The following is a 13,610-nucleotide window of genomic DNA, read 5'->3' on the forward strand; positions in this document are numbered from 1 at the left end:
TTTTACAGAAAGCTTTGACCAAAGCTCTAGACAAAGCGGTGTCTGAGATCAAGACTGAAATACAATCTGTTGGACAACGGGTGCAGGCCTTAGAAGAAGCATATTCGGCGGTAAGATCGCACTCTGATATTATTGCAGACCAATTTCAAAAGCATAAGGACATGATAGACAAGTCTTTATTATTAGTTGAAGATCAGGAAAACCGTTCCAGACGTAAAAATATAAGGATAAAAGGCCTCCCTGAGTCTGTTTTAGCAGAGGACTTGCCCAAAATGGCGGACGATGTTTTTACAAATTTGCTGGGGAAAGAGAGGGCCCAGGGGATTGTAATAGAGCGCATTCATAGAGCCCTCAGGGCCAAGCCCAAACAAGGAGAACCACCGAGAGACATTATATGTGGCTTGCTGTCATTTGTGGACACTGCGGCATTATTATCTGCAGCCAGAGTGAAAGACCAGATACTTTATGAAGGTGCAGAGATTTCTCTATATCAGGATGTAGCCCCCTCCATTTTGAGCAAACGTAGGATGCTGAGACCGCTACTGGAGGTTCTTAGAGCGCGTAATATACCATACGCGTGGTTGTACCCATTTGGACTTGCTATCACGCTCCGGGGCAGACGCATTACGGTCCACACACCGGAAGACCTTGACCCGCTTTGGCATGTACTAGATATCGACCCACTACCTATTCAGTCATGGTTACCTACTGCTGATATTGATCAGCTTCCCGACCTTCCTCCGTTATCCACGTGGAATGGATCAACAGCCAAGTCGCCGAGAATGAGAAAAGCACTTTCAAAATTGAAACAAGTTACGTCTTGATATGGACTCCCTGGTCTCAGGTTTATTTTCTCAAACTACGTGCCTTCTTTCTTATAATTACCTGGTTTGTTATGTGTATTGCAGGACATCCTAGAATATTACTCATGGTTCCGGACTGTCATGCACTTTTCTATGCTATGGTTTAGAGCTTTATTACTTAGCTACTTCACTATCACTATGGTTTGCTCTTTTTCTACCCTATTTTGTATTGTACTGCATATTGCCATTTGTTGTATTTTTGGCTCTTTTGCCCACGAGCCTGTTCTGAGACGAGGTGTTCTGGGCTGGATACCGATCAGGAATATACTCCTACCCCCACCTCATAGTTCACCGACTTGTGTTTATTGATACCGCTGATCCCTCGGTTTGTCCTGGGTCTCACTTTCTTGGTTCCTCTTTTTTGGCCCTTGAGGTGTAGAACTAGGGCACCCCTTGGAATCGCAAGCTCCCTTCCTGACCCCCCAACCCTCCTTGCCCCTCCGTACCTTTAGCCTCTTCTTATCCCCCCCCCTTTTTTGTTTTTATTGGGTACACATTGACTTCTTTGTCCCTTGGGGATTTTCGTCTGGTACATGCTCATTACAGATTTGTCTTATTTGTGATTAAGCTTCTCCACTGTTCTTTAGAGGATGTCCCCCCCGGCTAGGACCGAGCCTTCTCCCACACAGCTTATAATTTCTTCATTCAATGTGAAGGGTCTCCACTCGCCAAATAAGCGACATTGGGTTATGAATCTGTCTAAAAAGATTGGAGCTGATATATTGATGCTTCAGGAAACTCACTACTCCCAAAATAGCATTCCGAAACCCCCTAAATCACTATATTCCCAGTGGTTCTATTCTAATAGCTTGGTTTCTAATTCTAGAGGAGTGGCTATCGCCGTTAAGAACTCCTGTCCTTTTATTGTTACAAGCCAACTCACAGACCCAGATGGCAGATACCTCTTTCTTAAGGGCTTTCTTCACGCTCGTAAGGTCACATTAGCTACATTTTATGCTCCGAACAAGAGCCAAATCCAGTGGTTATGTGATGCTATTCAGAACCTTTCGACTTTCTCGGAAGGTGAAATAATCCTGGGTGGTGACATGAATGTGGCTTTAGATCCCTTCATGGATACGTCCACCTGTAAGTCAGCTATCTCCCAGAAAGCATTGCGGAAACTTCACATTGCCTTGCAGGATGCTCAGTTGATTGATACCTGGAGGTTGGTGAACCCCAAAGTGAGAGACTACTCCTTCTTCTCCACTCCGCATAATTCCCACCAGAGGTTAGATTATGTATTTTGCTCCACATCCTCTGCATCCCGGGTAATCAAGTCGACCATAGGTTGTATTAGTGTGTCTGACCACGCCCCTGTCACTACCACCATTGCTTTCCCAGACCTTCCTTCCAGACAATGGACGTGGAGGCTTAATGAGTCTTTGCTAGATGATGCAAACATAACGAAACAAGTAGCGGATTCATTATCTGAATTTTTTAAAATGAATGATACTCCTGATGTGAGTTCCCCAATCCTCTGGGAATCCCATAAATGCTTCATTCGGGGAGTGCTTATATCGAAGGCTTCAGCCAAGAAAAAAGCTAGGCAGAAAGAGATTGATTCCTTGTTGGCCCAAATATCGGCCTTAGAAAGGATACACAAGCAACAAGCGTTGCGGAATGTTCACGCTGAGCTGCTAGTTCTAAGGGAGAAGTTAAAAAAGGCATTGAATGAGACAGCTATGAAGAGTTTTTTATATTCTAAACTCAGAATTTATACACACGGCAACAAAGGCGGACGCCTTATGTCTGCCATGCTTAAAAAAGAGAAAGAAAAAACTCATATCGCTGCGATAAAAACTGCCTCTGGTGCTCTTGAGAGAGACGCTGAACGCATATCGGAGGCCTTTCGCGAATTTTATAACAATCTTTACAATTTAGACTCTAACGACACAGCCTCTCATACTTCAGATAGTAGTCAAGCGCTCACAAACTTTTTTAGCTCAATCTCACTTCCTAAGATACCCGAATCAGAACATTCTCAGCTACTTGCAGAGGTTTCGTCGGCTGAAGTCCTTAGAGTCATAAATTCATTCCCAATTGGGAAAGCCCCGGGACCAGATGGCCTTCCATTGTTGTATTATAGAAAGTTCTCAGAGCAATTACTACCTTATATCACTAAATTTTGCAACTCTCTCCTACAGGGACAGTCTATGCCACGGCAAACGCAGGAGGCACATGTTGTCCTCATCGCCAAGGAAGGAAAAGACTTGCAAGAATGTGGCAGTTATCGCCCGATATCTTTGTTGAACCTGGACCTCAAAATCTGGTCAAAACTCCTGGCGATGAGGATGAGGTCTTTACTCCCAGGCGTGCTATGCGACGAACAATCGGGCTTCGTCGCGCATAGAGAAGGTAAAGACAATACTATTAGACTTTTGCACGCGATGTCCATAGCTAGAAGAGAAAACACCCCGTTATTACTGCTTAGTGTAGACGCCGAGAAGGCATTCGACAGGGTGAGCTGGAGTTTTATGGAAGCTACTCTCTTGTCGTTTGGCTTCCCGGCCAAGTTTGTCAAAGCTATTTTTACATTGTACGAACAGCCACATGCTAGACTGCGGACGAATGGTGTGTTGTCAGATTATTTTGCCATCTCAAACGGCACTCGTCAAGGCTGCCCGTTATCACCATCTTTATTCGTTCTTACCCTGGAGGTGTTACTGCAAGCTGTAAGGCAGAATGTTAGGATTCGTGGCTTTTGTGCTGGGGATGCATCGCTCCAAGCTGTAGCTTTCGCAGACGATATATTGTTCTGTATATCCAACCCAAAGTCAGGCCTACCTGAATTACTAAAAATTATTCACATGTATGGACAGCTCTCGAATTACAAGATGAATGTCTCTAAGTCTGAGATCTTAAATGTGTCTTTGAACAAAGCAGAAGCTGACAGATTGGCCAGTACCTCCCCCTTTACCTGGAAGGCTGATACTATTAAGTATTTAGGAGTTCACCTTCCAGCCGATCCCGGAAACGTTTATAGATATAACCATCTCCCTCTTTTGTCCAATATCAAAAAGCTGTTAAGGGAATATGATCTTCCCATGATCTCTTGGATAGGCCGCAGGAACCTCTTACAGACGTACATAGTCCCTAAAATATTATATACTCTCCAAATGCTTCCTGTCTATGTCCCACCCGAATTCTTTACCTGTTTACGCAGACTTTTCTCTTCTTATCTATGGAAAGGGAGAAAACCTAGATTGCCTTACTCTTTCCTGACTAGAGACAAGCGAGATGGTGGACTGAGTCTGCCGGATATCCACTTGTACTACAGAGCGATACAATTGTCCAGATGGATGGCCTACACCTATCCGTCAAAATGCCCCTCACTTACGACTCTAGAGAGTATTAACCACGGCCCTCGCATGTTATATTGGTTATGGTTGCCAGAACGCAGAGATCTCACGAAGACAGATGTGGATATTCTCTTGAAGGGCCCAGCAGAGACTTGGTGTCTCTATAAAGAAAGACTGGGAGGTGGTACCTCCATTTGTACGCCGGCTAGTTTACTCCCAAACCTCACCTCCTCTTGCAGGTTTCAGACGCCTCAGTGGTGGATGAGGCTCCGCAACTGGAAAGTATCAGATCTAATACAAAATGGCTCTCCGCTCTCTCAGGAGGAATTACAAGCCAAGCTATCTGTACCACATCTCACCTTCTTGGATTATGCTCATTTTGTTCATGTTGTAAATACCGCTCGGAAGCAGGTAAATCTTTCGAGATCACCCACTAATTTTGAGAAAAACCTGACAAGTAAATTAGACTCCAGTAGAAAGATATCGATGTGCAAGATGTTTTTATTGCAGCAGGAATGCCCTTCCAAGCCCACTTACTTGAGCTCCTGGGAACTGGAACTTGGAACTGCATTCACAGATCAGGAATCTGAATTTATCTTGACGCATTCCCACGGTTTCTCTAGGTGCGTGAGGTTGCAAGAGTCACACTTTAAGGTTGTATCGAGGTGGTACAGAACACCCCAGTGGCTGTTCCACAGACAGCTCTCAGAGTCAGATGTGTGTTGGAGATGTAAGAAGGCCCCAGGGTCGATGCTGCACATATGGTGGGGATGTGAAATTATACAAAAGTATTGGTGTGACATCTTGGAACAAATCTCTGTTATCACGAACAGCAAACACGCCTTCGGTCCGGCAGAAGTCCTCTTAGCCAAACCCTCTCTTGAGTACATTCCCTCTAAGAAAAATTTGACCACACACTTACTGGAAGCTGCTAAATCCCTTATACCACTACATTGGTTACAAGATTCTCCCCCTACTGTAAAAGCCTGGAAGGAAAAAGTATATCAAATAGCTAGGTTCGAGGAGCTAATCAGTTGGAAGGAGAGAACTCACGATAAATACTTGTGGACCTGGTCCCCTTGGTGGTCTTCTTCTACCTGATTCATGTCAATGGTTGCCCTATGACCCACCCCCCTCCTAATACCCCCCCCACTCCCCCCCTTTTTACCCCCTCCATCTACTGACTCTACACCCAATTTTTGAGATCAGTTGATATAAGATTGGCTCACAAACATCTTTATACTTCCCCACGTTTTCCATCGTTGGTTGGTGTTATGTTTCTGGTTTCTTTATGTTTATTGTCTTTTATTTCCTCACAAATTATTTACAGACTTTACCTTTTTAGGTATTGCGCTATGTCTACAGTGTACAATCCTTTTTGTTTTTGTATTAGAGTATGTATGTGGTGCACATTTCTTCTTTGTAAAATGTTGTAAAAAAAAAAAATCATAATAAAATGAGAATTGAAAAAAAAAAAAAAAGGTCCTTTGCTGTACTAGCAAATGCAGCTCAGTAGATTAGCACAAAATCTAGATATTTTGGGCATGAACATCCAGATTACAGCAATAAATACGTATTGTCTTGAGTAAAATTACTACGTAAGGACTATGGTAAGTAATGATGAAAACCAATATAACCCATGCACAGAGATGTGGACTATACTGGTGTCCTTTAAATAACAGCAGCTCATTGGGAGCACCATAACATTCGCTCCCATCTAATGTGCACAGACACAGTTTTGCTGTTCAGGGATCACACTTCTCCTTTAACGTGTGATTTCTCAGGCCCAGAGATACGAAAGTTGCCTGAAATATCCCAGAGCTGGGTGACACATTGAAAGTCACGTCTCCAATACACTTGCCTCAGAGACCGCTCGCTTCTGGACGATATGGTGATCCATGTTCCAGAACTATATAGAATATAAAACTATTCGAGAGGCAAAGTCATTCAACTTGCTGTGATACATAAAAAGTGCTCTCTGTATTCACGGCCTTATATACACTGTATACATTCAGGGCAAATGCAATTATACACTATATATAGTTTACTATTATGTTTAACACACTAGGATCTGCCAAAAATATTATAGGACAAGCATAGATTTATTATTTTGCTTGATTGTATAGCGCCATCATATTCTGCAGCGCTTTACTGTCCCATATAGGGCTCACAATCTACATTTCCCTATCAGTATGTGTGTGGCGTGTGGGAGGAAACACGCAAATATAGGGAGAACATACAAAGTCCTTGCACATGTTGTTCTTCAGCCTAGGAATGGATTAACACCCAGGACCCCTGCGCTGCAAGGCAACAGTGCTAACCACTGAGCCCCCATATGCGATACATGTAATGTAATTGCCGTGTGAATACAGCCTAACCTCTCAATGGTAATGATGGGTTCCTGCCGTACTCAAATACTTTCTTATACTAGCTTGCATACTTGGCAGATATATACTTTGGCAATCCATATATTTTAAAATACATTTAGGCTAAGGTCTCAAGTGGCGTAAACGCCGCAGCGTTTTACAGTCAGGGCAAAGTGGATGGTATTCTAGGGAATCCCATACTCACTGTGCAGTAAAAATCGCAGTGCGGACACGCTGCGATTTTTAAAACCGGTGCGGTTTTGGAAATCACAGCATGTCAATTATACCTATGAATATGCCGGCAGTTTCCCCATTGATAGAATTGAAACAAAGTCCGCAGAGGAAACCTCAACTTCTGTTTAAAGCGCTGCGGGAAGAATCCTGATGCGTTCCCACCGTGGTTTTTCCCGTAGTGCTTATTTGCTGGGACCTTCACCCTTAATGACCTTAAAATGAAAAATTGGTGCCAAAGCTTATAAAGGGAACCTGACAAAGTAACCAACAGTTCCCAAATGGTCTTGTGGTAACGTCATCTGTGCCTGCATTAATAAAAACCTTTATATATCTCCCCAGCGCCAGTACTCCCAGTGCCTGAGCATTTCTTCAGTGAAGCTAGACAAGTACACCCTACGCACATACTAAATTTGGGCGCATGCATAGTGAAGTCGGGGTGTACGTCCCCAGCTTCCGTCAAGAATTGTGCAGGCACCAGGGAGCCACAGAAAAAGACCAAGGAGACAATTTTATTTTTAAGTGGGAGGAAAAAAGTGTAACAGCAAGGCTATTTGGGACACTAAACTCCGGTCCATACGAAGCTGTGGCTTGTTTAGTGCCCCAAATCGACCGGACAGGATCCCTTTAACAAAGAAGCCTGTAGCAACCTCACGTCAATTATATCTTCTAAGTGATTCAGTTTCAATCTCCAACACACTTTGCTTCTGCATTGATATCCATAAGGATCTGTTCACCCTGATGTTATTAAAGGGGTGGTCCAGGCTTATTGTTTTTTATGCCTTATATGGAGGATAAGTCACGCACGAAAAAAAAAAAAAAAAAAGCCTGGAAAACCTTTTTAATGTCCAATGCTGTCATCCATCATAAGATGACAGCAATGGACATTAACCAAAAGAATACAGACTGAGGCCCCTCCATCTTTGTCCGTTCCCTTTAACTCTAATGTAAGATAACATGGACGCTTTAAAGTAAGAAAAGTCGAGCACATTTCAACTTATCAAAATTCAGGCAGTTTTTAAGTTACAATGGGCCGGGAAAGTAGTAAATATGGCAACAAGGCTATTTTAATGTAAGGACCACTAGACAACATTAACCATTATGAAAATATATGCCCGTACTGCAATGGTAACTACTAGAGATGAGCGAACACTGTTCGGATCAGCCGTTCCAAACAGCACGCTCCCATAGAAATGAATGGAAGCACCTGTCACGGCGACCGGCCGTCAGCAAAGTGTACGTGCCAGGTGCTTCCATTCATTTCTATGGGAGCGTGCTGTTCAGAACGGCTGATCCGAACAGTGTTCGCTCATCTCTAGTAACTACCAATTTCTTGCCCAAAACATGGGAAATTTTGGCCTTATGTCAATTTATGTAACAATATTCCTTTGGTAAATTCAGAGCTTCTTTTGATTCCCTGCCCAATTACCAGTTCCTTAGCTCAGGGCAGGCTGAGACATGTAGTGCGCCAGCACCCCTAGCTGGTTCCGCAATTTTCAGTATCCTCCAAGGAGCGGGAAAAGCAGAGAAGGTACAGGATGGTAACGCAGTTGTTTTTCACTACGAGATATACTGTACACAGCTCCTAGGAGTCATTTACAGTATTATATAAACGGTAACTAGTCACGACCAAAGAAGAGGAGAGACAGAGACCTGGAGAACATCACGCGCTGAAATGAATACGCAGATCCGTGCCGAGTTCCTTGCCATTTAAGGGCCTGAGTGTTTATCACTTTTCAGCAGGCAGGATTACAAATTCTACACAAAAGTTTGTTGTTTTAGTCGCCTTTCTAATAAAAGTAAATGACGCCAATGTCCAATCACACCGCTAACACGTCTACCCCCCCACTACATAAAAGTGAGAAAGTGGAAGCAGTAAATCCGTGCAACAGCCCTGCACTGCCTGAAGAAGAAAACACGGGCCAGCGACCCAAGCAAAACAAACCTGCCAGGATATAGACCATGAGCAGATTTACAGGGAAATGACATCATACGCATGGCAGACTGGTGTGCAGGAGCCTCTATGGCAGCACATGGGGCCATGACATGATGGATGGTGTGCTGAAGTATAGGAGAATACCTTCATAACATGGCCTACAATCAGGTTAATAACAAAAATAACACCACCATCATATGAAATCTAAGGTATAGGTATATAGGTGCCACATTAGGAGTACATACAATATAGTTGTGTGAATTATCCCAACTCCCCTCCTCCTTCTCCAGCAATGTCTCTGATATTAAAGGGATTCTACCACTAAAGCAGAAAAAAATACCGATTTAGTGGTAGAATCGCTTTAACACCTTCCTGCCCTAAACAAAGCGAGCTACAGTATGCTAGCTCTAACTTCAGCCACAACAACCATCCTGTATGTCTGACATGATTATACTGTGTGAGGGCCACTGTGCAGCAGATTATACTGTGTGGAGGCTGCTGTGGAGCAGATTGTACTGTGTGGAGGCCACTGTGGAGGAGACTGTACTGTGTGGAGGCCGCTGTGGAGCAGATTGTACTGTGTGGAGGCTACTGTGGAGCAGATTATACTGTGTGGAGGCTACAGTGGAGCAGATTGTACTGTGTGGGGGTCATAGTGGAGCAGATTGTACTGTGTGGAGACTACTGTGGAGCAGATTGTACTGTGTGGAGACCGCTGTGGAGCAGATTGTACTGTGTGGAGGCTACTGTGGAGCAGATTGTACTGTGTGGAGGCTACTGTGGAGCAGATTGTACTGTGTGGAGGCTACTGTGGAGCAGATTGTACTGTGTGGAGGCTACTGTGGAGCAGATTGTACTGTGTGGGGGTCATAGTGGAGCAGATTGTACTGTGTGGGGGCTACTGTGGAGCAGAAAGCTCTATTAAACCCCATTCACATGTCGGTATTTTGCAAGTCCGTAATTGTCTGCAATTGTGGATCCTCACATTATTAAGATTAAATTCCCCTGTTGGCACTTTGTGATAAATTAGTGGGTTTTGGGTTGCAATTTGGGCACTCGGTCTCTAAAAGGTTCGCCATCACTGGTCTATAGCATAACGTGTATGGGGACTGTGTGGGAATGCAGCCAAGCATTGCACCTGTATTTCCAAACTTCAGTTTTCAGGACACACAGGATAGTTGTGGCTGGAGGTAGAGCCAGAACACTGTAGATGGCTTTGAACAGGGAGGTAGAAAAGGGTTAATATTAGAATGTTCTTCATTAAACAATGCAATTGCACCGCAGAATGACGAATTAAGGACACCAGACATCTCACTTTCATCCAGCTATGGAAAGGAGAGCTAGGAGGGTAGATGCTAGAATGGAGTGGGTATAATAAGGTACTGCCTGGTATCCCATGGATCCAGTTGGTGGCGCTGCCTCCTGTGACTGTGAATAGGACTAGTCATCCACGTCAAACTAGGCAGGTTAGGGTTGCATATAGGGAAGGCATAGTCAGTCTCTAATTCAGCCATGCAACACATGAAAATGCAGAGACTCTAGATGTGTTAGCGGTGATAGGCAGATTCTGCCACACCACCCAGAGGAGAGGTAGCACCACCTACTGATTCCACTTTATTATCCATTTAATCCACTTCATTGTAGACTCAACCCTAGAAGGAGTGCAACAAGACTGGGGAAAATGGGCGAAAAAGAGGTATGAGCAAATAATAACTATGAATGCTACGCAAGAAATCTCATGCAGTCTTTATTAAAGAGTTGAGTAAAATGACAGGTATGCCAAAAGTTCACGTATAAGGTTTTATTTGTAGTTCTATGCTATCCAACATATGTTTTAGATTTGTATGTGTGCAGCCAGTGGTAAACCACAAATAGTGCAAAGACTATTTCCATATTGGTCATAGCTTATCTCTGGCCAATTCCAGCCTAGTCATAATAAAGTCATCAAATTGAGTAGGCTGGAGTAGAGCGCCCCCATCATGGCAAGTAAGCGCTCAATGAAAGAAGAACTAGTAATGGGTGATCCTAAAAAGTTATTAGATGACGACCACCGGACCCTTACAACATTGCGTTTGTTAAGATGTACAAGTGCATCTTTATATACCCGCCATTCTACATAAATACCCATTAAAAATACAATTAATAAGGACTTCTTACCCAATTCAGTTCTCGAGGCTCCAAAGCCATCATAAATCCTCAAGTAACTGGAATGACAAGAATCCACATCCTCAATATCAAAGTCTCCAAACTTAAGAAGAATCCTTTCACCGGGTTTCACTTGTATTTTCCATTCGCACACGGTGCTGTTCGGGTAGGTTTTAGGATAGTTCTTTGATGTAAAAGTTCCACTTTCTGGGCCAAAAAACGTATAACCGCAACCATCACCTAAACATAAAAATAAGAAACGTAAACACAAATTCTTCAAAGACAAAAAGAAAGACAATCCCATCTGTTGTAGTCTGTATACACAATGCCGAAACAGATTGTCATGCATCACCCGCCATAAATGAGCTCCACTCTAAAGACAACAATCGCAGAAGAGCGGGAAGGTAAAAAGGCGAAAAGGCCCTTCAAGGGCTCATACAAAATGAGAATTACACAAAATTGTTCAGACAGGCCTGAGGGCGGCCGTCTGCCCCGTTGTCTGGTTCTATGCCCGCTCAGTTACCATGCGGAAGGTACTTATAAGAAGCTTCAAATACAATAATGGAGACCTAACAATAGAAACACAAAGACCATTCATGGTATCAAAATCTAGATGTAGCAGCTCTCCAAACTGTAGTAAGCCAAGTACCCTTTTATTAATAACTGTATTAATACAATCTCCTATACTCTTATGTTTTGCTCTGTGGGCTTCCGTTGCCGATTTTAAAGAAGACCCTTTACCTTTCCCTCCAATTCCAGTTCTTAGTATACTAGTAGGCATTTCTACACCGATTTCAGCAGTTTGAATTTTTTCTCTAGCCCCCACCATTCCTGAGGAATCAGTGCTGTTAGTTTTGTGCTTTTTAGGCTCTGTACCGTCAGGAGGGTGGTGCAGACAATGGGGTGCGATTCTGAGCTCGGAAACACGCCCCCTCCGCCTGACACCACCCTCCTGACATTACAGAGCCTATCAGCATATCTGGCACCAAAACAGCGCTTATTGTTCAGGAATTGTGGGGACTAGAGAACTAATCTTGACTGTTTCGGAATCTGCAAAGCAGCATCTATTGAATGATACAAAAGAGCTGGTGGAGGTGGTAAGGGTTCTCTACATGGAAACAAGTACGACTCCAAGCCATGGTCGTCAAGCTTTACACTGACATTTTAACACTAAAGTGACTCCCCTTGTTGGGAGTGCAAATGTTATATGCAAATCAGTACCTATACCTCACACTTACCTTAGGCTTTTTGTCCATGGGTGAATTTACCAGCTAGAACCCAGTCGGGACACTGGGAATCCTTGCATCATAGTGATCTATGGAGACTTGGATTCTAGGAGTCCTGCCTGCTGTTTCACTACCCCACACTGTATATAGCAGGGGCAGTAGTAGTAGATAACAACCCCTATCTACAGACAAACTATGACCAATGTCACAATAGCGGTGATCATACAGAACAGAGAACGAAGCCCTGTCAGGAGAAGAAATGCCCCTAAAGGCCTTTTCAGCTAATTTGCAAAAGAAAATGCTGAAAATGGAGCTGCAATGCAGAATAAAAAAGGCACCTTTGGAAAGTATAACATCCCTACCAGGTACCAATTTTCCTGTTGAGAGACTCCCTTTAGGGCTCGTTCACATCTGCACCCGGGACTCCGTTCTGCAGATTTCCGTTTCCTGCACAAAACAGGGCAGGAGACGGAAACCTGCTGGCATCTTTCAAACCCATTCATTTGAATGGGTTTGAAAAGTGTCCGGCCGTGAGCGCTGGTGAGCGTTTTATGCGCTCTGCAGCGAAACCGTTTTTTTTAAACCAGACACAAAGTCAGACATGCAGTACTCTGTGTCCGGTTTAAAAAAAAGAAACGGTTTAGCCACGGAGAGCATAAAACGCTCACCGCCGCTCACGGCCGGACTCGGCATGACAGGAAACCTGATAACGGAGTCCAGACGCTGGTGTGAACCCAGCGTCAAAGTCAGTTTATATGTAACAATTTCTGAGTTGTAATTGATACAAATATTACCCAGTCGAAATACATAAAGATTAGCAATACAATGTAGCGTTATCAATTGCACAAGCGGAAAAATAGCTGCAAAAGCTAAAATGTCCCTGTCAAACTTTTACATTTGCAACAAATTGGCCACAGAGATCAAATCTTCTAAAACACCAGCCTATGTTTAATAACTGGAGAGTATCTTATGGCTATTTCCATCAGATCACACCAATGATCACTCACAGGCAAGTTGAAAGATTTTCTCCGTGTACACAGGCCTCTATTCACAAATTATTAAACCCTTCATCAGGCAGTAGAGAAGATTCATCTCACTATACCCAGTGTATTTGTCCATTATAATCTTGTAAAATTGATTTTAGTCCATAGGATAGGATCCCTGACATATATCCCATGATTTAAGCAGGCTGAGCAGATTTATGGGTGGTCAAGATGTAAAGGATGAGGGGACAAGACTGAGACAGGAGCCAGATCAAAGACATGACATTTATCTCATCAACCTTCAGCTAAGCCACAAGTGTGCTCTGAGAACATGTAACACTTAACAGTTTAAGGGGCAGATACTTCCCTTACACATGCTTGGCTTCTGCCCTTTCCGAGAATCAAGGCAGAGTATAAATATAACCAAATCACAAGACATAACATTTGGGGTGGAGAAGACGCTCCACGACAATACCACTGAATGTCAGACTATTATCACATTTGCTAGACACCTCTTCAGCTTTTAAAGAGGACATTCATCACCTCCACTACTTTGCCTTC

The 13,610-nt window shown here is 43.5% G+C and overlaps 1 protein-coding gene across 2 annotated transcripts in view; it reads right to left on the reverse strand.

Moving 5' to 3' along the window:
* DCBLD2 (discoidin, CUB and LCCL domain containing 2) overlaps window positions 1-13,610 on the reverse strand; it is a 60,996-nt gene that overhangs the window by 27,194 nt on the left and 20,192 nt on the right. For both annotated transcript variants that reach the window (XR_012715035.1, XM_075263610.1), the window contains exon 2: window positions 10,853-11,080. Coding sequence is in view for 1 of the 2 variants with exons in the window: in XM_075263610.1 (XP_075119711.1) it covers window positions 10,853-11,080 (228 nt within the window). In the remaining variant the exon portion in view is untranslated. The remainder of the gene's footprint in view (window positions 1-10,852; window positions 11,081-13,610) is intronic.

The sequence above is a fragment of the Leptodactylus fuscus genome, chromosome 2 (genome assembly GCF_031893055.1).
Source record: "Leptodactylus fuscus isolate aLepFus1 chromosome 2, aLepFus1.hap2, whole genome shotgun sequence".
NCBI classification, from domain to species: domain Eukaryota; kingdom Metazoa; phylum Chordata; class Amphibia; order Anura; family Leptodactylidae; genus Leptodactylus; species Leptodactylus fuscus.